Source organism: Peromyscus maniculatus, chromosome 20, assembly GCF_049852395.1.
Source record: "Peromyscus maniculatus bairdii isolate BWxNUB_F1_BW_parent chromosome 20, HU_Pman_BW_mat_3.1, whole genome shotgun sequence".
NCBI lineage: Eukaryota > Metazoa > Chordata > Mammalia > Rodentia > Cricetidae > Peromyscus > Peromyscus maniculatus.
Genome location: NC_134871.1, coordinates 48,160,431 through 48,185,152, shown reverse-complemented (window position 1 = coordinate 48,185,152; position 24,722 = coordinate 48,160,431). Strand labels below are relative to the sequence as shown.

Sequence of the window (24,722 nt, the reverse complement as noted above, 5' to 3'; positions counted from 1 at the left end):
ATAAACTATGTGGAATTGCCTCATTAATTGCCACTTTAGCCAGTGGTGGGGTTGGGCCGGGAAACTGAAGGGGTACCTCTTACATGGCAGCCTGGGCTCTTGGGCCTACAGATCCCTCAAAGGGGCCTTACTGGCTCTCTGGGTCCCCACCCTGTGACCCTTTTAAACAAGGAACCTAGAAAGGGAGGGCAAGTCCGTGAGCGACTTTGGAACCAGCACACCAATTCATGGAACTCCCAAATTCATGGTCCCACGACCTCATGCCTCCCCTCACCCATTCAGGGGCCATCTATCAAGATTACACTGGAGTCAAGTCTGAGGCCCCAGGTGGGAACTTTTCAGACTGGACAGGTGCCGGGACAGGCCATCAGCTCTGTCGGGTGTGAGTCACGTAGTGGAGTCTGGTTGGAGGGGGACTGAGGGGGGCTGAGGGGGACCGGTGCCTCCTGCCATCTGCTGTACAGACCACCCGAGATGCCTTCACTCCGTGCAGTGTGGTCCCACCAGGAGTTCCTCGTCCGGGGGACTCACAGAGCTGTATCATATGCAGGAGGGCTTCACCGGATCTGCAGAAAGGGTTTAGTAGCCATCTGCAGATCAGGAACTGCCAGATGAGACAAAGTGAAAGTGTTTTCTCAGATGTGGGACTTCCTGGAGCCAGTGACAGTACAGCTGCTCAGGACCGAGGCTGCGCCGCCTGCCCCCCCCCCCCCCCCATTTAGGGACTCTCTTCCTGCAGTTTGTGGGGCTCGAAGCCAGCTCCTTACTGCACCCCACTGGCAGATTTTCCTAGCTGTGTGGCTTTCGCACCCTGCTTGGGCACAGCCCTGTCACACCAGGGCGGTGAGGCTGGCTGGAGTGGGTGTGGTGCAGGGATCCTGGGGTGGGCCTGCCGCATCTGCTGCAGGAGCCCCACTTCCCAGAGCAGCACCTGGGCTGGGAGGAGCCCGTCGGAGAATCTGCGGGGTGCGCAGGAGGAAGTGAGGAGCCAGGGCTGTCCTTCAGCTTCTGCAGCAGCGGAACCCCTCAGTGGCCGCCTCATCTCCACTGGGACTGTGCTGGGTCACCACAGACCAAGGCTTCTTGAGTGACTCAGTAGCAGCCACAGGTCCCCAGGAGGGCCTCTTCTGGTGCAGAACTGGGGTAGGACTACAGCACAGTCCTTAGGCCCCCAATTCCTGGATCTCCCCTGCCTCCCTCAATCTCACAAGAACGGCTGGCTGCTCCAGGAAAAGGTCATTTTATTTTCATAAATACTCCCGCTGTCACCCACACAGACCCTACTTTTGACCACAGATGGGTGGGCAGATGTGAGGTGCTCACAGGAGGCCCCAGCAGAAGCTGATGAATGAAGCATGGAACTCTGGGAGTTCCATGGCCCTCCAGGAGGGCATGTCCTCGGGCTTTGCTTTCAAGTTCCCATGGCCCTGCAGGAGGCCTGAGAGCAGAGGGAGGCCTCCAGAGGGACAGGAGCTGAGTGGAGCTCCTTCAGCTCTGAGACCACAGGGCCATTCCAAAAGCAAAGCAAAGAGCCAAACCACACACCAAGTGCAAACAGCTAGGGCGTGGGCATTACCCCAGTCACTGGGTCCCACAGAGGAGGCCCGGGCTGGTCCCAGCTCCAGCATGGCCTCCAAGTTATGGCTGGGCCTTTCCGTAAGGCATAAAAGACAGGTGGGGAAGACCCCACCTCAGGCTGGGGTCAGAGCTGGGCCTAACAGCCATGCTTCTTCCCTCACTCCCGAGAGTCTTTCCAGGGCACACAGCCCCTCCCTGTTCCAGGCTCCCTCTGGTGATGGGGATCCCAGCAGCTATGGCAAACCCAGGCCCAGCCTCCTGCCGGGTTTGGCTCAGCAGGAGAAGAGGCCTAGGGAGAGGGAAGTCACTGGGGACCACAGGAAGGAGAGAAGCCCAGGCTGAGCAGGACTGGGTCCTGTTGCCCTCCTCTCTCCAGCCACCCCGTCCTAGAGGCTCCCCCAGGTTTCTGGAGGGGGGAACTGATCCACATCTCCCATCTCGTTGTAGGTCTGGTCGCCCATGGTGAAGATGAGCTTGTAGCGAAGGCGAACCTTCTCCTGGGGCACAAATGGCAGAAACAAGGATTAGAGCAGGAAAGAGGTCAGCACCATCCCGGGCACTGCCCTGTCATAGCTGGGCCCTCACCTTCTGGGGGTTAGCAAGGAGCAGGACCTGGGTGATGGCTGAGGGGTGGACGATGGGGTTAAATGCTGGCAGCTCTGTGCCCGAAGGAGGCTGCAGCCTCACCTTCATGACCTGAGGGCAGGAGATGTACGGCTAGCTGGTCAGGTGGCCACTGGTGAGGACCCAGCTCCCTCCCAGGGTCTTAGGGATCTCTCCTCTGGCTTCCCGCTGCCCCTCCCCCAGCTCCCCAGTGAGGGAGATCCTGTCCCCTGACCATGGCCAGCCAGCTAGCTGCCCATCGAGTCTCAGGGAGGAAGACCTGTCTGGTCTGCCCTGTCACCTTAGGGACAGCCGACTGGAAAACAATGTTGCGGATGGGCTGGGGGGCAGTGCTCAGCATGGAGACCACCACCACCAGCACGTCAGAGCGCCCTGGCAGTGGGTCCCGAGCAAAGTGGAAGAGGACGCGGAAGCCATGCTGGTCATAAACTGTCACCGGCAGGATGCTGCCTGTGGAGAGAAGGGTTGAGGGTGACGAATGGGTGGAGCCAGGACATACCTATCCGCCTCTCACCCAGGGTCTGGCCTCCACGGGCCCGAAGACACAGTGGGATCAGATGGTGGAGGCTGGACACCCACCCTAGAGTCAGGTCACAGCCAGGTTCTCTCCCAGGCTGGAGTCAAGGGCTCAGGGTCAGTTTTCCTGGAAAGGAGGATGGGGAAGGGGTGCTGCCCTGGGTCACAGCTCCTGAGAACATCAGTGCAGCCTGGCTAGTCGTCGGCTCAGGCCGAGTCGGGCAGCGCTACCGGCTGACTGCTCAGTGAGAAACTGAGTGAGAAACGCCCAGGGCCCAGGTCTGGAGCTTTCTTTGAGGCTTGGTTTTATAATCTTACAAAACCTTCTAGTTCTGGCCCCTGCCTTCTCTATGAAGGAGGGGGTCAGAGTCCATTGGGGAGGCAGAGCCAGGTGGATCTCTGTGAGTTCAAGGCCAGCCTGGTCTACAAAGTGAGTTCCAGGACAGGCTCCAAAGCTACACAGAGAAACCCTGTCTTGAAAAAACAAAAAAAGTCCCCTCGGGTGTGACTCAGAGATCAGAGAGCAAGCAGCCTTGCATCACTGTAGGATGGGGAGCCCTTGTGCAGGGTTGCGCTGGAGTCAGCAGTGGCAGGCCCTGGGGACAAGAGCTGACCTGGCTTGGCCCTCCCACCCCACCTCTCCCACTCACTGGGTTTGATGGACTCCAGGGGCACAGTGATGTTGGCTAAGGAGAGCTCGGTGGGTGCTGGCTGTGGTGGAGGCCCAGGGGGCTCTGGGGACGTGTTGTGGAGGAGGCTGGTGGCTCCTGGACTGGGCGAGCTGCAGCTGCCCTTACTCTGCAGGTCACGGAGAGTGAGCCGGGGGGCTGGCTGCTGCTTCTCCCTTAATGGGAACAGTGCGTTAGCAACTCATTTCCAGGTGCTCTTGTCAGGGCCCGGGAAGGACTGGGCTCCCAGCTAGCTCTGTGCCTGCAGGTCAGTGGCTCTAGCCTTGGGCATCCTCCCGTGCTGAACCCCCCCCCTCTAGGGGGCATGTTGGTGGGCACCACCGTGCCCCATTCTCATCAACTGTGTGGTGTGAAGCCCTTGTCACAGTGGGCAAGGCAATACGCTGGGCTCCCAGGAGCTGACCCCCTGCTGGCTGGTGGGGACGGGGACGGGGGGGGGGGGGGGGGGCCGCTCTGGCAATAGCAGCCCTCACCACCGCACTTGCTGGGCTTCCGGGGGCAGTGCCTGTTGCAGGAGGGTCTTCCCCAAGAGGTCCAGGTCGTCCAGGCCGCTGCTCGTTGGTGGGGGTACCTGTGCTGGGGGTCGGCAGTCCACGCTGGGGGCCTGGGCTGGAGGGGGGACCGAGGGTTCAGCGCCATCTGAGGACTGTGGGCGAAGGAGACGGGGTGAGACTACAGTGCCCTGGTCACACCAGGCCCGCGGCCCTCCCCTCCCCGCAGGGGACAGCGGAGACGGCTGAAGCAGAGAGGACAACAGACCACTTGGTCATGAGGCAGAACACTGGGCCTGGCTGGAGCTGCATGCTCAGAGGACCCCCAAGTCACCTTTAAGGGAAGAAGAGCCCCCTGAGCTTAACCTTGAAGGCAAGGCTGTGGTCCTGTTGGGGGACCACAGGCTGAGGCCCAGGCACCTCTGTGAGGTTAGAAGAGACTGTGGGGCTCTTCCCGAGGGTGGAATTGCCCTGCTCCGAGAGCCTCGCCCACACCCAGCGGGCTGGCCGTCACCTCTCAGGCTCCTGGCCCCAGCCGCCCCACCCCTGGGTCTGTCGTAGGCTGAACCAGCTTCAGCATCTTAACCAGCTTCTTACCTGGAAGCTGTTCCATCCCACACTGTCGGAGCTGGGGCAAGGTGGTGTGGGGTCACTTAGGCCTGTGGAGAAAGCAAGACAGGGTTGGCCAGGGAAGCTAAAAGCTAGCCATGCACTGGCTTGGGGATCCCTGGATTCTTCCCTTTCTCAGAGGCTCACGAATGAAACCCACACTTCTCAGAGGGAAGCAGTGGCAGAGCAGAAATAGAAACCATTGTCCCGACAGCCATCCTGCAGCCCACACTTGCTTCCTCTCTTCCCGGCAAGGCCCCACAGAAGCCAACTTATGGGCAGAAGTTGGAACTTTCACCTCTGCCCCTCAGCAGCTAAGAGGGGGAGCTGAGGTCGTGAGGAGGAGAGGAGAGCCTGAGCTCACGGGTCCAGGTGAGCATCTGTGGGCAAGTGCTATCCTGGGTGAACCTGTGTCCATGTGGACCACGGCAAGGTGGATCAGGTAGACTGAAGACTGGCATTAGCCAATAAGGCCAACTGATTGGTGCTGGAGGGCCCTGAGGAGTGGCCCTGGCTGGCAGGAAAGCAGCATGAGCCCTGTCTGTTCTGAACACCTCAGCCAAGCTTCCCCTGTATTGACTTAGAGAAGATGAGAGACCCGTTTTCAGCAGGTGCTCTCCAGCAGGCTGGGAACCAGCAACTGTCAGGTCTCCCTATGGTGGTCCTTTAAGACCCCAGAGGGAGGGGCTCGGTGCTGTTATGGCTTCTAGTGGGGTGATGGTGAGCGCCTCCGGCTCGGCCAGTGAGGCCCCTGAGGTTCCGGACAACGTAGGAGACCTGGCTCCTCATTTGGGACTCTTTGCCGCCAGTGTTTGGCTGGCCAGGGACTTGAGTGACGATTGGATGGCCCTGAGCCAGGGGTGTAGCCAGATAATGGAATTCCCGTGTACTCAAACTTCCCGAAGACAGCCTACTGTCTAGGAGCACGAGATACTACCCCGGTGGCAGCTGAAGTTGACGCCCTCTTCTCCTTGCCTGAACCTGCACCCCACCCCTCCACTCCAGGGCAGCCCCCAGCTTCAGCTGAGACGTTGCCTCTGCACAGTTGTGTGTGTAGTTCCCAAGGTTCTGCAGAGGGTGATCCTTGCCCTTGTCCTGAGGAGTAGTGATGGTTCTTGAAAAAAATATTTCAAATAAAGCTTACACGCGCGCGCGCACACACACACACACACACAGAAGGCTGCGTGTGGTGGCACACGCCTTTAGTTCCAGCACTCAGGAGGCAGAGACAGGTGGATCTCTGAGATGGAGGCAACCTGGTCTACAGAGTGAGTTCCAGGACAGCTAGGGCTACACAGAGAGACCTTGTCTTTAAAAAACAAAAACAAACAAAAGAACCCACCCACCAAGCCTAAGGAAAACAGTGTTCACTGCTTACACTTTCAGTGTTCCTCACTCCAGTGGATCTTACTGAATCCTGTCCTTCCTGTTGGGAGAAGCTGCCAATCCTCCCCAGCACAGCCACACTCCAGCAATCCCCCGCCTCCGCCAGGCCGACCTGGAGTCGCCAGGAGCCCCGGCTTCACCCAGGACAGGGTAGGCAGAGCTGGTGCCCGCAGGCTGCCCCTGCCCCATCCTCTCCCTTACCCAGAGACATGAGCTCGTCATCCAGCAGGGACACCGAGGCACTGGGCTGCTCTGGACTGCTCTGGTTGCCAGGGTGGGTGGGCGTGGCTGGGTATGTGGTGCCCGAGGGAGGGAGGTCCAGGCCTGAGAGGTCCAGCAGGGCTGAGGTACTCCCTGAATGGAAAGGAGAGTTGGGCAAGTCCTGGGGGCCACTCCGAACCTCAGGGGTTCCCCCTCCTCCACTCCGCACCCCAGGCCTCCTGGCCCTTTCTTTAGCAGATGGACGGACGGCACTTGTGTTTAGAATGCAATCAGCTTTAGGGTGAGGGACATGTCAGAAATGTGGCATCAGTGTGACTGAACAGTGATACCAGCTACGATAGCTGAGGTGTCCCCTGGGACAGCCTTAGGAGATCACTCCTGCTCTCACACCTGAGAGGTCCTCCCACTCTCCAAGGGCCACTCACCACTCGCCTCTCCTGTGCCCCAGCCCCACATACCACGCTGCCGTTTTCCCTGAGTGGTCTGCAGGTCTGTGTCTAAAGCCCTTTCCCTGTCTCTGGCAGTCCAATCAGGCCTAGGCTAGGATCCAGCTCCGCACATCTGGAGCCAGATACACCAGATCAAAGAAAAACCTCCTTCCTTCTGCTCTGGGACAAACTTGGGCTTCCTTCCCCAACAGCTTTAGGCTTCCCACAGGATGCCTCACTCCCTTCTCAGGACCTTCATGGTCTTAAGGGCCAAGGTCACACTGAAGGTCATGCCATGCCACCCTGCACTCAGGGCCCCCCACAGCACTCCTGCGCTTCTCACCAGGAATGGAGCTGGCCGTGGCATCACCATTGACCTCCTCACCCCGGACCAGCTGCTTGTACAGGTTGATCACCTGGGTGAGATTGTCGTTAGCCTGCAGGATCTCAGCTGGAACAGGAAGGAGGGGAGAGGCCAGTTAAAGGATGGGGCCTCTGGATAGGGGAGAAGAGCCTCCCACATCCACCCCAAAGGGTTCCCCCCACCCCACCCCCCGGAACTGAGGACCGAACCCAGGAGTGCTCTACCACTGAGCTAAATCCCCAACCCCAAATGTCCTTCACGCAGGATTTTTTTTTTTTTTTTTTAAGACAGTGTTTCTCTGTGCAACAGTCTTGGCTGCCCTGGAACTCGATTTGTAAACCAGGCTGACCTCGAACTGACTGAGATCCGCCTGCCTCTGCCTCCCAAGCACTTGATTAAAGGTGTGCGCCATCACCGCCCGGCTCCAAAGGGTATATGAAGGGGAAGGGCCCCCATCCCACTGCATCTATGGGGTGCAGAGAGCTGAGCAGGCGTAGAAACTTGGAGGTGGAAATGTACTCAGAACGTCCAGGGGACAGCCAGGCAGGGAGGAGAGTGAGACAGGGAGGGGTCGGAGGGCCTGAGTGGATGAGATGGGATGATCTGCCACCCTGGTGCTCTGGGACTTGAGCGAGGCATTCGCTTGTTGAACCCCTGCTGGGAAATGAGGTGAGCTCCCCCTCCTGGGCAGGAGACGAGATGCCTGCTCAGGACCTTGTGCATGGAGTCCGCCATAGCGGTCTCTACAGCCTTCTCAGGTCAGGGCTGGGCAAGGGGGCCCCCTCCTGGTGGCTCCTTCCAACTGCGGGCCGGTGTCTATCAGGGCCTGAGGGAGGAGGTGGCGGGACAGGGCTGGGCCTGACTCACCTAAAGCCTCGTCATTATCTTCTGTGTCACTGGCCAATCGGAAGAGTGTGGGCCGCATGCGCTCACAGCGCTGGTACAGTTCCTAGGGGGACAGGGTGAGTGGACAAGGGTTCTCGGGGGGGGGGGGGGGGGGGGGGGGGGGGGGGGGGGGGCTTGGGACCAGGCTGGGAGCGGCCAGGAGCAGGCCCACCTTCATGAGGTCCTCACTGCTGCTGGCGGTGGCTCCCTGGCTGTGGCTCATCACCATCTCTGTCAGCAGCTTCACGCTGTTGTTCACCTCCCCGATGGCATTCACCCGCTTTGAGATCTTCTCCATCCGCTTCTGGTCCTGTGGGCAGCAAACGGCAGAGGCTGTCTCAGGCCTGCCACTGGCCTGGAGCTGGGACGAGTCGGGAAGAGAACTGGATGGGCATGACTTCAGCTCTGTGTGGCCAAGTCCTGCTGAGAGCTTGCCACTCAGGGACAGGTCCTCTGTCCAAGAAGCAGTCTACCACCATGTGTCCCCCTTCCTACTCTCCTGCCAGAGTCCCGGATCCAGGGGTGGCCCGAGATCACCCCAAGAGTTTCTAGACTCATGGCTATGGTCCTGTGCCGTTCTTGCCCTCCCTGTGTCTGTCTCTTGAAGACGACGCCCCCACACTTGACAGTGAGAGGGCAGCGTTCTTGGTCAGCACTCACAACCTAGAAACAAGGTACGCTGTCCCTCCTTGTATCCGTAGGTGCCCGGCAAGTGCGGGGGCTGCTGGCCTTTACAGGTAGCTGAAAGAGGTGATCCACTCTGCAGCCCATTCTGTTCCTAGTGTCTCCACTGCAGGAGGTGGGCATGCTCAGGGCCGTCTCACAAGGCCTGGCCCTCTAACACAGCCCTGAACAGAAGCCACCCAGGCCTGTGACACGCCCTCTCCTGCAGCGGGAACTGAAGAGCAGCCCCTGCCAGGCAATCTGGACCCAGGCTTAGCTTGACCAACCTGCATGACTAGATCTTGCCACTGAGGAAGAATGAACTAGAAGTTTCTGTGAGGCACACACTTTTAAAACATCTGGAAAATTCTATGCTGCTATCATTAGTGAGTTGGGAGATTTCATGTAGAAGTCTACATTTTCTTTCTGTTTTCAAAGACAGTGTTTCTCTGTGTAGCCCTGGCTATCGTGGAACTCACTCTGTAGCCCAGGCTTGCCTCAAACTCACAGAGATCCGCCTGGCTCTGCCTCCCAAGTGCTGGGATTAAAGGCGTGCGCCACTACCGCCTGGCTTGAAGTCTATATTTTCAAAGAAAAAAAAAATCACTTGATGATCTAGATATACAGGGCTGCAGGGGGCAGTCACCTGGGGTACAGGCTGGGCTGTCTCCTGTCTCACGGGCATCTGCCTTGTGGCCTTGACCCTTGATTTCCCTACTGCCAATCCTGAGCCTAGAGAATGTGTTAGTCCGGCCTCTTCTGTTTGTGCTATTAAGTGCCTTGGTTTGTGGCAAAGTTTCATTGTGTAGCTCAGGCTGGCCTGGAAGTCAAGTCAAGGCCATCTTTCTGTCCTGGCCTCCCCAGTGTTGAGATTAGAGGTGTGAGCCACCTTGCCACATCCTGAATACTTCTTAAAAAATTTTGGTTTGAGAGTCTCTCTCTACATAGCCCAGACTGTCTTGGAACTATGTAGACCTTGAACTCACAGAGATCCACCTGCCTCTGCCTCCCAAGTGCTAAGATTAAAGGCGTGCACTAGCACACACCAGTCCTGAATGTGTTTTTTGATGATTTGCCTTATTAAATGTCCGTGTAACTTCCAACGTATATTAACTTACACACTAACCATACATTAACACCTGTGTTTTGCTGTGTGTATGCACAGCTATATACATCCACACATACTTACATACATACTTAAAAAATACTTTAGGGTTCAATTTGTTTTGGGGGGTGCTGATGATGGATACCACGACATCACGCATGTTGGAAAAGTGTTCTACCACTAAGCTGTTGCCTCGATATAGTCCCAAAGTACTTCTTCAGAGTGTTTGTATTTACTGACGTGTGTGTGTGTGTGTGTGTGTGTGTGTGTGTACATGTGCCCTAGTGTGCACATGGAAGTAAGGACAACTGGTCAGAGTTGGTTCTTTCCTTCTGCTATGTGGGTCCTCAGGGACCTAGCTCAGGGTGGCAGCACCCATCTATAACTGCTGAGTCATCTTGCTGGCTCCCAATTTTCTTTCTTTCTTCTTTCCTTTCCTCTTTCCCTTTTCCCCTTCTTTCTTTTCTGTTCTTTTTCAAGACAGGGTTTTGGGGCTGGAGAGATGGCTCAGAGGTTAAGAGCACTGACTGCTCTTCCAGAGGTCCTGAGTTCAATTCCCAGCAACCACATGGTGGCTCACAACCATCCATAATCAGATCTGGTGCCCTCTTCTGGCCTGCAGAGATACATGCAGAACACTGTATACATAATAAATAAATAAATCTTTAAAAAAAAAAAAAAAGAGTTTCTCTGTGTAGCCCTGGCTGTCCTGGATCTCTCTCTGTAGACCAGGCTGGCCTCGAACTCACAGAGATCCACCTGCTTCTGCCTCCCAAGTGCTGGGATTAAAGGTGTGCGCCACCACCGCCTGGTTCCAATTTTTTTTTTTTTTGGTCTGAGACAGGGTCTTGTTAGCCTCAACCCCACAATTCTCCTGCCCCAGCCTCCAGAGTTTCAGTATTACAGGTATATGCCACCAATTCTTGGCCTCATCACTAACAAATACTAGCCCCTCAGGAATTCATGAATAGCAGGTTCACTCAGACACTGGTAGTTCTTCCTGTTAAACAGCCTCCTAGCACCTGTTGGTTCTTTGCTGTGGCAATACACACACACACACACACACACACACACACACACACACACACACACACGCATGCACGCACGCACGCACACACACTCCCGCTTGGTGTCCTAGCTTCACATCCATCCCTTCTACCCTGTAGCCCAGGCCAGCCATCACCTCCTGCACCATCTCCTTGATGAGCTTGTTGGCAGCCCGGAGGTCCTCTGGGTGTGAGCTTTTCAGCAGGCGGGCCAGCATCTGCAGAGACAAGGAAGTGACTGAGGGCTGAGGGCAGCACCACGCCAGAATCTCTAATCCTGACCCTCTGACTGGGGGGGGGGGGGGGGGGGGCTGGGCAGACCACTCAAGCTCTAGGCAAAGTGGTGAAAACTGACTGACATCTGATGGGTGTCCGTTCAGATACGAGAGACAGCGTACACACTCCTCACAGAGCACAGCAGGAGGATGTCCTCAGCACACAGCCCTCCCTCCCCAGAGCACTGTGGCTTTTGGAACTTCCAGGCGGACACACCAGAAACCACAGTAGTAGCCTTGGAAATGCTTCTTCAACCAAAAGCAAGTCAACTGGTATACAAGGACATAAAACTGTGCAGCTCCTCCCACAACCCTGGGTCATGAATTGTGCTTACTGAATACGGATGCTGGCATGGGGTCAGTGTATTCAGCAGGAGCTAAGTACTGCTTCCTCCCACAGCCACCTCCACAAGGATCACACTGGGCATGAACCTCTGCTCTTACCTTAGACTTCTCCTCATCTTCAAAGATCACATTCTTGGGCCGTGGAGGCGGGAGGGAGAAGATGGCATCTTCTGGAAGCTTGGGGTCAGACTTCACAATCCCTGGGAAGACAGAAGAAGGCTGTCAGTAGGTATCAGGACCAGAGGTATCAGGAGGGGCATATGAGAATAGGGTGGCAAGGTCAAGGGTGTAAGCATGGGCGTCTATCCAAGTCACAGCACCAATGTAAGTACAACAGCTCAGATGCAAAGGTATCCTGGCAGCCAGGAGCCAAAGAATACCCCAAAGTCACACCACACAACAAACCTCACAAGAGATTTATTGAAGGGAAAACCAGGAGGGTGAATGCCTCTGCTCGGGCAGATATGAGCCCTGTGTCCTGTCCAGTCTGCTCTGTTCCAGTAGACACAGAGCTCATAGAGTTTCTTGGGGAGGGGGTAGAACTCTTCAGGGTGGAGCTTTCCAAGATGGAGATTGGTGGGATTTCCTGTCCAGAGACTGGGTTTTTTACTCTGTAGGGTAGGGGCAGGGTCCAGCACTTAGGGCAGTTAGCGTTCTGTGGGTGGAACCTGGCAGTTAGAGGTCCTTGGGGGAGGGGCCTGGCCATTCGTGTGGCTGGAAAGGCTTTACAAAAGGGAGGTCAACTCACCAGCTTTGGACTTTGATGGATGGGACTACATTTTTGTTTGTCTGTTTTGGTTTTAGAGACAGGGTTTCTCTGTGTAGCCATGTAACTCACTCTGTAGACCAGGCTGGCCTGGAACTCTCAGAGATACGCCTGCCTCTGCCTCCTGAGTACTGGGATTAAACTACTTCTGACCTGCACAGTGAACTCCATCAGAGATGGTTTGAATCCAATATATATTAATATATACATACTATATTAATATAAATAATAGATTTTTTATTTTTGAAAATTTTTTATGTGTGGTGTCTGTGTCTCCATGTGGGTATACACATATGGAGGTCAAAAGCATCAAATCCCCTAGAGCTGGAGTTACCAGTGTTGTGAGCCACTTCAGGGGTACAGGAAACCAAACCTGGGCCCTTTGGAAGAGCAGCAAGGGTTCTGAACTGCTGAACGCTCTCTCCAGCTTCCATACATATTTTTTGAGAAAGGCTACCATGTAATCCTTTGGAACTCACTCTGTAGCCAAGGGTGGCCCTTCAACTCCAGACCCCCCTGCCCCTCTTCCTCAGTGCTGGGATTCTAGGTGTCACCACCGTACCTGGAGTACTCGCTCTTGGGGACGAACCCGGAGCTCATGCATGTTAGGCAAGCATTCTGCCAACTGAGCCCCGTCCCTGGGCCCGGGCACCTGTGTTTTGTCGCCACCCTCTGAAGGTAAGCTTGACCCCATACCACCTTTCTTTTTTCACCCAAGCTGGCCTTAGGCACAGCCACAGAGAGGCCCCACTGGCTGTGTGTTCTTGAGACACTAAGGAGAGACCCATGGCCTTGCTGGCAGAGAACCCTGAGACTGCTGGAGCCTGAGCTGCAGGCCGGGCATGTTACTGGTCCCTGCCACCCCACGGGTGGAGGCTCACCCTGCTTCTTCAGCATCTGGTAGGCTTCTGAAATCTTCACCTCCTCAGGCAGGCCGACCGTCCAGCTGTACAGCAGCTCCAAGATCTTATTCTTCACCTTCTCTGACGTCCGGGAGCCCAAGTACTTCAGAGACATACAGAAAGGGAGTTCGACTCGGAGGCTGCTCAGCCCCGCTCACTCGAGTCCTAAGCCTCCAAAGTCCAAGATGCCCTGCAGCCTGGTGTAAACTGAGCTCAGTTCTTAGCTGGACTACCCAATGGCTGTGCCCATTGTCTGTGACTCAGTTTCCTCATTGTGGGCAGGCGGACCTTGGAGGCCCCGAGCTCAGAGCACACAGAACTTAACCTTGTGACCCCAGCAAGGAACCTAGGGCTCCAGGTGAGGAGGAAGGGCTGGTGTGCACCCATCAGACCCCACACATCATTTCCAGCATCCAACTAGGCCAAGAGACTTTGACTGCACAGTTCTCTCCTGGGAGCCATGGGGCTGCACGGCCCACTCAGAGTTCTGCTCAGAGGAAGGGCAGGGGCTGGGCATCGAATATGTACCCAATCTGGGAGGACGTCTCAGGCCAAAGGTCGGTAGCCAGGGTGTGGCCCATCTGCTAACATAACTGACTCAGGTTTGTGGCTTTGGATGCTGAGGCTCACAGAAACCACATCTAGGTGATGGAGACAGGGAGAAATGTCAGACATCTAGGCAACCTAGGCTGGGCACACCCAATGACAGCATGTGTGTGACCTGGGATCAGCTCTCCCGGCGAACTGGATAGTTCCTCAGCTACCATGCTTTCCTGACTCAGCCAGGCCCTGGAGAAGGCTCTGTACTAAATTTCCAACAGGGAGAGCCTAGGGATCCTTTATCTACAACCCATCAGACCCAGCCTTCTGGGCCTTGGCCAGGACGCACCTTGGGAGACACGACCTTGATGAGCTCGTTCAGGAAGCGGAACTTGCCCACCTCATCGTGGAACCGCTTGCCGCAGCTCTTCATGCATGTTTCCAGAACCTGGGGAAGGAAGCAGTCAGGGAGTTCCTGACCTTGCCAGGGCCCAGAGGAAGGGAATGACCCTTGAGGGCACAAGGTACAGAGGCTCAAAGGTCTCTGCGATTGCTCATCACCCCCCAGAGCACTGAGTCAGGGGTCTTCCCCTGAGCAGCACTGTTCAAGCTGCAGTATGACTACAGGTTCCTCTCTGGCCTGGGCCACGTATCATGTGAACATGGCCTTTTTACTATTTTTCTTCTTCTTCTTTTCATATTTTTAAATTTTTTTAAAACATGGTTTCACTGTGCAGCCCTGGCTGTCCTGGAACTCACTCTGTAGACCAGGCTGGCCACGAACTCACAGAGATTTGCCTGCCTCTGCCTCCCGAGTGCTGGGATTAAAGGCGTGTATTACCACCACCTGGCTTATTTTTCTTCTTTTAAAAAACAATTTGGCGGGCTGGAGAGATGGCTCAGAGCTTAAGAGCACTGCCTGCTCTTCCAGAGGTCCTGAGTTCAATTCCCAGCCACCACATGGTGGCTCACAACCATCTATAGTGAGATCTGGTACCCTCTTCTGGCCTGCAGGCATACATGCAGGCAGAATACTGTATAAACACAATAAATAAATAATCTTAAGAAACAAAACTATTTGGCACTGCTCTGGCCTTTCCCAAACTCGTGAGGTCACAAGACCTTGCACACTTGAGGAAGAAACCCCAGACCAAAACTGATGTGTTGGAACATGTATGGTTACTTAGAGCAATTTCCCCCTGACCTTGGACAATCTTGTCCCAAGGTCACTAGTATGTGGGCTGTGCACAGAGGCACAGACAGCAACCCACCTCTTTTGCTCCTGGCATAGCCAAGAAACCTCAATCCTGAGCCTAGCTCTCACTGAAGAGGACGGTGCTGGCCAGGGTCTGCAGCTCCCGCGCGGCTTGTCCAGCCCTTGCAGAGAACCTGGGAGCTTTACAAACACAGACTCCAAACCATGCATGCTGAGGGCCCTGACTATGTTTAACATGTATCCCGGGGAGGTGTCCTTTGGGCAGCTGAAGTGGAGAATCCCTGCCACCACCATCAGAGGCCCAGCTGTGACAGAAGGCTAGTCCAGTGGCTGCTGTTGGGAACCTTCAAGGTTGGCCCAGACCTGTATACTGGATCACCTGGTCACTCACAGAACCCCAGGATCTTTTCTTACCGTCAAGGCCTGGATGGCCTCCCACTCCTGCGGGGACTGGATCTTGTGGGCCAGTAAGCGGGTGGCGAGTGAAGGCCTGGAGAGAAGGGACAGGCATGGCTGACATGGTCACTCAAAGAGACAGTCACTACCCCAGACTGCGGCACTTCAGCCCTCTATTGGCCCTGCGAAGCACATACAAAGGCCCACCTCTCTCCAGATCAAACAGGACCTGGGATGGTGAGAGCCAGTGCCAGGCACCCAGTGCAGGCAGGGACCTTCAAGAGGTATACACTTAGCCCCTTTCGGCTTTAAGAACTACGACACAGGCCTGGAGATGTTGCTTACTGATAGAGCACCTGCCTAGCATGGGTGAGTGAGGCCTGAGTTCTAATTCCTCACCACCAGAAGCAAAAGCAGCTGTGTCTCTGGCTTGCACACGGGATGGTAGGACCGGTGACCGCAGCCTGGGTGCTGAGGCCATGCAAGGTGACCCCTAGCAGCCCCGCTCCTTGCTCTCCTCAGTGGCGGGACACCCAGCAGCGCCCACACGTGCAGCACTGGCAGAGCCAGGCTACCACTGAGGAGTGGTAAACGGCTTGCCCAAGGCTAATCGGAGGTGGGATTCATTGGCCCCAAAGCCCGTGAACCCCAAACCAAGGGCTGCTGGAAGCACCTGTCCCGGGAAGGAAGGTGGAGGAGAAACATCCTGTGACTCATCCCTGCGATCCAGCAGCACCAAGGAGCCTGGGAGTCCAAACCCTTGGGGAGTCACTTCTAGGGGCGGCCCACATGTGCATTTGGGACAAGCATTCCAGGTACACGAAGGACCTTTGGGGAGGGTGTAGTCTGCCCTCTAGGAGGCCCCAATAAACCATCAGCCACATAGTAGGGTGAGATTTGACCGAGCTCAGGACTGCAGTGTCCTGCTGAGATTCAAAGAGGGTGGCCTATGTGTAGCCTCCAGCAAAAAGTGCCACTGTCTTTGTTAACTGTGGGTGCACTGAGAATGGAAACCGGGTCTCTAGCCTGCCCAGGACCAGGTTCTGGAGTGTGTGTGACGGGACGCCATGTTCCGCTGCGTGTGTCAGCCAAGTGGAGCCACCTACCCCTCAAAGTCTTCGTTGAGCTGTTCGCAGAAAGCGTTGATGCTGGCCCAGTTCAGCTCCTTGTTCAGGGGATTTGTGGCTCTGTCTGCAGGAGCAGAGGGAGTCAGTATGGGCTAGTGGCGTTTCTGCCTCTCCTTACTCTTCCCTGCGCCTGGCGAGGTCAGGAGGGACTGAACACATGGGAGAGGCTTCCCTCCACTTCTGGCCGGACAGCCCCAAGCCTGAGCCCCGACCTTCCAGCCCAGTCAATGGGCAGAAGCACACATGGCTGCTGCTTACCCTGCCTGTCCACCCGAGGGCCCCACCTCCAGAGATGATAGCCAGGGACCACCTTCCATGGTTGTACCCACCATGCTGACTTTACCATCTCTGAGTCTGTTCTCGAGAACAGCATCCCCATTATCCTGGAATCTGTACTCAGGAGATTTAGGGGTAAGGGAAAGGTCAGGGTCCTGGTCCTTGAAGAACTACAAGCTGGGCAGTGGGCCAAGAAAAGCCAGGCTCTCAAGAAAGGGTGAGTGGCCAAGAAACCATAGGAACCTAGAGCAGCAGACTTGGGTCAGCCTGGGGCCAGGGCAGCTGCCCAGAGGAGGTAACATTCCAGCTAAGTCTGGAAGGAGTTAACCAGGCTGAGGGCTCATCTGCCCAGCTAAGGACATGAGCCTGGGAAATGTTGTACCCTGGACCTCAGGTCTAGTCCTGCCGACCTTGTCCCCGGGGAGTGGCTCAGGAATACCTCTTCTGACGGTCCTCTCTGGTCCCTCGCTTCTGCCCAGGGTGGCAGTGGCTGTGCCCCTGACTGTTCTTTGCTGTGGGCCCGAGCGGACTATTACACAGTGCTACTGTGACCTCTGCCATCGTGAACACAGCGATGTCCCCTCAGTGTGTGAGAGGAGGATGGATGGATGAGGGAGCAGTGGAAGGCAGGATGAGGCCGGGGAAGTTGGAATGCAGGAATGAGTAATAGCAAAGAGGAGCGTGGTTGATAATACCAGACAATCCCCTTCTCGAGCCCCCAACACTGGCCAAGTGGAGATCTAGTATGCAATACAACCTCCCTGAACCCCCATTTCCCCACTTGTAGAGCGAACCAATCACAGGTCGGATGACAAATGCTTCGTGCGTGGTGAGGCTGCAGTGTCCCCGTGGTGTCCCCGTTCTGCCCATGCTGGGGGTGCAGAGGGCCACAGCCCAAGAGGTGGGGCTGTGAAAGATCTGTAGACCGGAGGAGGCTAGGGCCCAGTACGCGGCACCTGCCCAGCTGGGGATCTATGCTATGCCTGGGGGCCTAGACACCCTAGTGCCTGGCAGCCATCCACACGATCCATATTTATTTTTAAAAAATACAGTGGTGGACAAAAGCCCTGCTCTCCTGAAGCTCACTGGCCTAAACAAAGCAGCGTTGACGACTCAGATTAGCGATCACAGAAGGGCTGGCTGTAGAGAAGGGCAGAGCGGGCAGAAAGAATGGGAGGTCCTGGGTTAGGCTGCTCTCTCCTAGGGGCTCAGAGGCAATATGGCTGGGCAGAGGGCTGAAGAAGCATTATCTTGGTACAAATCTATCCCACAAGTCTTTCGGGGACCCTCCAGTCCTTGAGAGAAACAGAAGACACCAGTGAGCCCCCAGCAACACCAGGGACATCTCCTGCTTCCTCGGGGAAGGCTGTACATTTACTGTCCCCCACAATGGCCAAGGACTGAACACTGGAAAGGGGACAGCTGGGAAAAGGGCTAAAACAGGAAGTCCTTCGAAGTGTCAAAGGCACGTGAGCTCCAGTGAGGGTGGAGGCAGTCAATGTGGAGTCAGGAGCCAGGGAAAAGGAAACTCTGACTGCCCAGACCAGCTTCTCCCCAGCATTCGGCAAACTAAGGATCTTAGAGCTGGAGGAGACAGGCCCCCTCCCTTTCCCCCAGCCTCCACCTGGGGGAGCATCTCCCCTGGCAGGTGGCAGGGGAGAGTACGTGAGGAGGGGTGTTTCACAACGGGGGTGTGACTCTTCTGATGGTGAAAGCATCTATGGTCCTCCCCAGAAGCTACCCTTTACCTCTAACCTCCTGAGACCTGTGAAGCTGTGGTATCAGAAGTCCACAGCCAGTGTCTTCTCCCACCCACCCTCCCCTCCCCCACTGCCAGGCTGACTCTCCTACATTCCCCCAGATGGTGTGTGGTTTGGAATCAGTCTCCTGGTTCAACTCTGTTCCAGACCGGCTTCCAAGGTGCTGGCCATGACTTCCCACATCACCCCGCACAGGGTCCTTGGTGTACCTGAGGCCAAGAGGTTCAGCTGATAGCCCCATCCAGAAAGGCCTTAGGAGAGACCTGTCCCTAGATGGACCAGAAGAGGCAGCCTGCGGCTCCCAGGGGGCAGAGTCTAAAGAATGGGGTTGGCAAAGCCAAGGATCTTCAGCAGGGTGGGACAGGGAGAGCAGAGGGAGGGGCTGGGGGCTTGGAAGCAGGAGCTGTAGGAAGCCGTTTCTAAGGAGACAGGAAGCAAGGGCAGAGGCCTCGGGAGGAAGCTCAGGAGGGGCTGGGAAAGCCATCTGGGATGTGGAGGGAGGCTGGGCTGGGTGCAGTGACAGCGAACTTGGGTCTCTTTCATGGAGTCTGAGACGGGACCCTTCCGAGCTTAAGCACTGGGAGTTTCTCCCAGCCTGGCCAGAGCAGGGGGAGAGGGGCCAGGAGTCCGCCCGTCCCTGGACCCGGGGACTAGCTGCGAGCACAGGGTGAAAAGTCTCAGGCCTTGAGCTAGTGGGGGGTCCCTCGGAGGCAGGGCTCGAGGGGCTGCTCTTGGGTGCAGCAGTCGGGGCCCTCGGGGTTTGGGGGTCGCTCTCGGCGGCCCGGTCCCCGGGTGGGTGGGCGGCGCCCGCTCCCAGCCCCGCTGCGCAGCTGCCAGGGTCCGAGCGGCGAACTGGGGCGCCGCCCCTCCTGGGCCCGGGGGGCGGGGCGTGAGGAGGGGGCGCGCGGACCCCGCCCCCGCGGGGGAAAGGGGCCAACCTCGCGCCCCCGGTTCCGGTTCCGGTCCGGCCCGCGCCCCTCCCGGACACTCACTGATTCGCGCCTCCAGCGTCTCCGGCTCCATCGCGGGCTCCATCCGCCACGGGCCCCCCGGCCTCGGCGCCGCCCCCCGGCCCCCCGCCGCTCTCGCGGGAACTCCTCGGCCCCGCCCACGGCCGGTTAAAGGGGCCGCGTCCGCCCGGAGGAGTCGGGACGGGGCGCTGGAGCGCCGGGCACCATCGAGACGCGGGCGGGGCCGCCCAGAGCGCCACCTCCTGGCCAAACCCTTTCCCCCCGGGCGTCCGCTGTCCGCTTCGCGGGTGGGGTCCGCCGGCGGCCTCGCAGCTCCCGGCGTTCAGGCGGGAAAGGAAGCGGAGAGCCTGGGGGTTGCGGGCGGCACCATAGAAACACCGCGGGACGCTCTCACTCGGTCAGCGTCACGCAGAGACCCGTGACCGCTTCCGGGACAACGCTCCGGGGCCATGTTTCTGAAGGGCTCTGAAGTCACTTCCGGAGCCCTCGGGGGTACTTCCGCCCAAGTGGGGAAGTGGCAGTGTCCCTTAAGAGGGCGACTGGGCCCCGTGGCCAAAGCGAAAGTGACGAGGTTAAGCTAGCGTTTGCTGAGTGCTTTAGTGCCCCAGGCGTGGGTCTTAGCGTTGTTTCCCCCCGTGGCACGAGTTTCACGATGCTGCCCTGGAAATCGCTCTGTAGACCAGGCCGGCCCGGAACTCGAGATCCCTTGATCTCTGCCTCCCAAGTGCCGAGATTAAAGCGGTGCGTCACTGCGCCCAGCCAGGGGCTACGTATTTTTGCCCCCATGAATCCATTCCTCAAACCCGGAAGCCAGGTAGTGAGTATGTCTGTAATCACCCAAGGGTCAGAGAAGCTTGCACCCGGTACTTCCTCCTGCCGTCAGCTTGCAAACCCGCGAAGCAAGAGCTCATTGCATTTCGATAGTTCTGTGACCAGCACTGAAGAGAAAGGCCAGCTGTCTAACCCACATGGTGATGAGGAGCTGGACGTGCTCTCCAGGTCATAACGCCGGCACTTGTCAGGCCGAGGCAGGTGATCAGCAGTGGAAGGCCGATGGGGAATATCCTATCTCAGAGCACACAACCCGCACCGGGGAAGCCCGAAGGGTGGTAACAAAGTGAGAGGGTCTCATTCCCCAAACTGGGGCAGTGACGGAGTCTGGCTCTTTTGGGGCGGGGGTTCAGGGAGCAACAATGCGAAATACTCCGTTCTTTCACCCGCGTCTTTTCATCCTCGGCGGGTCGCCTTGGGGAGGTCCCCGGAATGCCCAGCCAGTTGCCCTCTGTCGTCCCTGGCGGCAAGCCTGGGAAGTGGCCACTGGTGCCCTCTCCGGCGAGCCCGCGCCCGGGAGAGTTAAAGATCATCTGAGACGGAGGAACCGGCGAATCCAGTTCCGCGAGCCTGTGGCCTTGGGGAGGGATCTAGATTCACCTTGGAGAACCACAGTGACCTCATTTCAGTCGGTTTTTCTCCTGAACCCAGCGTTCACTGCGACGTGTCATTCTCTGCCGCAACCCATAAGCCACAGGAGGGGATACGTGTGTATAGTACCTCAAAAAAAAAGCTAGCACGAGATGGGCCTGGCCCTCTTTCTTTTATTATTAAAATTGTTAATGAAATAAAACCCAAACTGCGTTTGCCCAATTGACTTAGAGTCAGATCGCCATTCACAGGCACTTTTGGGAGTTGGGGGGAGGCAGGGTCTTATGTAGCCTAGGCAGGACTTGAACTTCTCTGATGTTTTTGCCATCTCAGAGTGTACCACCACATCTGCAAGGGATTAGGGCTTTCTGAGCTAAGCAAATACTCCACCAACAGAGCAACATCTTTAGTCAGTCACCTCAGTTTCCATTTCTCTTCAGACGAAGTCTTTTTTTTTTTTTTTTAAGATTTATTTTATGTGCATGGGTGTTTTGCCTGCATACTTATCTGTGTGGGGGTGCCAGATCCCTGGAACTGGTGTTACAAAGACAGTTGTGAGCTGCCATGTGGGTGCTGGGAATTGAACCTGAGTCCCCTGGAAGAGCAACCAGTGCTCTTAACCGCTGAGCGGTCTCTGCAGCCCCCAGACAAAGTCTTTATAGCCCAGGCTGATGATTTATATGGTGCTGGGGATTGAACCTAAGACATTTCATACATACATGATAGGCAGACACTTTACCAACTGGGCTCTACCCACAATCCCCTGCTATGTATTTCTTTGCATGCTTATGGTGTGTGTGTCTCTCCATCCAGAACCTTAACTGTCTAGGAAACTTCATCCCCGGGGAAATGCATCTGGTGAATCTCTGTCTGAGTTTCTTTTCCCATTGCTGTGATAAAATACTCTGACAAAAGCAATTTAAAGGGGACAGCCTTTGTTCTGGCCCTCAATTCAAGGGTGCAGTCCATCTTGGTGGAACCTGAAGGAACTGGCCACATCACATCCGCACCTGGGAAACAGAGTGCTGAACCCAAGCTGCCGCTCAGCTCCCTTTCTCCACTTACACAGTCCAGGGTCCTAACGGGGGATGGTGCCACCCACAGTGGGCAGATCTTCCTGCCTCCATATACTCAGTCAAGATAATCCTCCCAAGGCATGCCCAGCAGCTCATCACCCAGGTGATTTAGATCTGTTGAGTTGACAGTACTAATCACCACAATCTCCTCCTGAGTTGCTGGTGTCCAGAAGGTGCTGGGTCTCAGAGCCCGGTGCCGCAAATCGTGGCACCTGCCCACTTTGAAGGAGTCTCAGAGTTGGCACAGAACGTCCAGACATCAAATTCTCAGCACAGAGGAGGTTTTATTTATCTGGGAGGGGACAAGCAGGGGAGCTGCCTCTGGATCAGGCAAAGACAGCAGCAAATGTCTCTGCAGGAGTGGTTTTTAAGGAGAAAAGGATGTCTGTTAGGATGAGTTGCTAAGTCCTGACTGGACATGTTAGTATAACCAAATAATGAACTTTGGTGCTGGACCTTGGCGTTTTGATAGTTGGACCTTGGTGATCAACCTCAGGAATGGATTAGACATAAGGAAGTGGCCAAATAAGAGAATAGGCCTGGGTGGTCAGCTCTAGGAATATAATCTAACGGTTTAGCAAGTGGAGAGGGCAAGACCTGCTGGCGCCATGTTTGCCGTGCCCGGGCCTTTAGAAGGCCCTCCACACATTGCCTGTGGATCTGAAGAAAACCGGAAAGAGGCCTACTCATCTCCTGCTGTCCTTTCTCCCTTCCTTCCCTTTCCCTCCAGGCAGACCAGAGAAACTAGAATTCCTCACACCCAGAGTGAGTCATAGAAACTAGCACCCCCATCTAAAGTCTGTTCACAAACCTGGCCCTCCGCAAACTCCCCAACCTTTTGGGGGAAGAAACCAGCCAGAAAGGGGTGCTCTCATCTACCTGCACCCCTCTAACAGTAAGCTATAAGATCTTCATCTCAGAGGGCGCCTGCCTCACACCCCGGAGGAAGAAGGGAGCTGGGCCTCGCTGGGCCTCGCCGTCACCCTCTCCATCAGACCACACTCTTGCCCAGTTGCATTCTGCATGGCTGTTTCTGTTTCATCAAATGGGAGCATGAACATGGAGAGCTCACTCAGGGTCTTCAGACCTTCCTTCTAAAGTGACCTGTCATAGAAAACTGATTAAATAAATTTGTTACGCTTCCATCCTGTGGATCTGTCTTGGTCAGCTTTATTTCAGACCTAGTCAGGAACTCCGGGAAGGCTGAGGAAGCTTCTCCTCCCCTGCCATGTTCGATAAATATGCACTGAATAAATGAATGCCAGCATCCAGCTCTCTGCAGTGAGCTTTGGCGGGGCAGAGGGCATTGGATCCTCTGGAACTGGAGTTACAGACAGCTGTGAGCTCTGCTCTCACAGGGGACCCAAGTACGGTTCCTGGCACTCACATTGGTTGACACCAGTTACTCCAGCACCGGGATGATATGACACCTCTAGCCTTCTGCACTCATGTACACACACACACACACACACACACACACACACACACACACACACACACTTAAAATCTTTATAGTGGCGCATGCCTTTAATCCCAGCACTTGGGAGTCAGATCTCCGTGAGTTAGAGGCCAGCCTGGTCTATAAAGCAAGTTCCACAATAACCAAGGCTACATAGACACTGTCTCAAACAAAACAAATCTTTTGAAAATCATTGCATGTTCATTTACACATGTATGTATACAACATGGCCCATGTGTGGAGGACAGCGGACAACTTTCAGGAGTGGATCCTTCCACCTTACCAGGGGATCCAGACTCAGGTAATCTGCTTGGTGGCTGGTGCCTGTATTCACGGGGTCATCCTGCTGGCTCCACACCAGGCTTTAGGTGGCGCTGGCCACTAAACCTAGGGCTTTGTTGTGAGCTAGACAAGCCCTCAATCCACCCAGCCTCATCCCCAGTCTGACATTTAATCATCCCAGGGAGGGACAGCTGCAAACAGCAGCAAGCGCGGGGTTTGACCCAGCCCTTGCTCTTCCCTTCCCCAGCACGGAGGTAACTGCAGAGCACCTGCCCTCACCCCCCTCGCTCACCAGATCTGCACACTGGCCCTTTGTCTCCTGCCACCTTGCAGGACGAGGAGTCCAAGGACAGCAGGAAACACTTGGAGAAGCTCCGAGAAAGGACTTCCTTGTCTTTCTGTCTCGCTCACAGCTGCCGGGGGCTGGAACAGTTGCCATAGATGTAGAGAATCTCAGAGCTGGCAGACATCTTTGGCCTCGTCTCTGTATCCAGAGAGTTTGGATCTTTTTAAAAAACTGATGTTCAGGGTGAGAAATTCGTTAATAAGATGAGGTGAAGTTCAAGTTTTTTCGGAGCTTGAAGTTTTATCAACAATTTAGGGACATCTTAAAAAAAGACATTGAGGCCAACCTGGTCTACATAAGAGAGTTTCAGGTCAGCCAAGACTCCACTGGGAGTGCTCCTGTCCCTCTCCCCACCCCCACAAAGACGCCCCCAAGCTCAACATTCTGGAGGCAGAGGCAGGCGGATCTCTGTGAGTTCCAGGCCAGCCTGGTCTACAAAGCAAGTTCCAGGACAGCTGGGGTTACACAGAGAAATCTTGTCTTAATAATAATAATAATAATAATAATAATAATAATAATAGTAGTAATAATCTTTAAAAATAAAATTGTAAACAAAAATAATTTTTGAGTGCAAACATATACTTGTTTAGAATGAGAAACAAATTTCTATAGATATGATCTTTGGAGCTGCACATGGTGATTTTAGCACTTTGGAGGCTGAGACAGGAGGATCACTGTGGGTTTGAGGGTAGCCTGAGCTACATAGTGAATTCCAGGACAGCTTGAGCTACAGAATCTTATAGATGAAATTTTAAACAGTCTTATTAAATAAGAAACACAAAGCCAAATACCGAGTTAAAAGCCAAAGAGGTCAGAGCACTAGCGAACAGCCTTTGGCTTACCACCTGCTGCCGTGTCTTCCCCTGAGAGAGAGAGAGACCTTCTCCTGTGTGACCTGTCTTTTTTATTGCTTTTCTGTTCTACCTTCTCATGGCTCTAAACTCAACTAAACCCAAC

At 55.6% G+C, this 24,722-nt stretch overlaps 1 protein-coding gene and 1 pseudogene across 3 annotated transcripts; one reads left to right on the top strand and one right to left on the bottom strand.

Annotated features, from left to right (window-relative positions):
* Window positions 1-1,224: 1,224 nt before the first annotated feature.
* Window positions 1,225-19,446, bottom strand: Gga1 (golgi associated, gamma adaptin ear containing, ARF binding protein 1). 3 transcript variants are annotated; one of them, XM_042264534.2, is made up of 17 exons: window positions 19,202-19,446; window positions 16,153-16,237; window positions 15,065-15,140; window positions 13,784-13,882; window positions 12,874-12,997; window positions 11,326-11,426; window positions 10,744-10,824; window positions 7,965-8,102; window positions 7,775-7,856; window positions 6,887-6,994; window positions 6,095-6,247; window positions 4,496-4,557; window positions 3,881-4,053; window positions 3,369-3,562; window positions 2,483-2,652; window positions 2,164-2,274; window positions 1,225-2,075 (listed from the first exon to the last, which is right to left on the bottom strand). In XM_042264534.2, the coding sequence occupies exons 1-17, from the start codon at window positions 19,242-19,244 to the stop codon at window positions 1,965-1,967; spliced, it is 1,911 nt and encodes a 636-aa protein (XP_042120468.1). In that variant the 5' UTR covers window positions 19,245-19,446; the 3' UTR covers window positions 1,225-1,964. The 3 variants fall into 3 exon arrangements, with proteins under 3 accessions (XP_042120468.1, XP_076412376.1, XP_042120469.1); XM_076556261.1 differs by lacking the exon at window positions 19,202-19,446 and adding an exon at window positions 18,419-19,029; XM_042264535.2 differs by lacking the exon at window positions 2,164-2,274 and having other exon boundaries at window positions 19,202-19,270.
* Window positions 5,200-5,428, top strand: LOC121824243 (mitochondrial import receptor subunit TOM6 homolog pseudogene; annotated as a pseudogene).
* Window positions 19,447-24,722: the final 5,276 nt, after the last annotated feature.

Bases quoted from the DNA above. Each gene is read 5' to 3' on its own strand.
- Gga1 (XM_042264534.2), bottom strand. From the start codon at position 19,244: ATGGAGCCCGCGATGGAGCCGGAGACGCTGGAGGCGCGAATCA. The intron at 12,998-13,783 runs GTGCGTCCTGGC...ATGTCTCTGAAG, and splicing joins TCAAGGTCGTGTCTCCCAAG to TACTTGGGCTCCCGGACGTC. The intron at 6,248-6,886 runs GTGAGAAGCGCA...CTTTCCATTCAG, and splicing joins CACGGCCAGCTCCATTCCTG to GGAGTACCTCAGCCCTGCTG.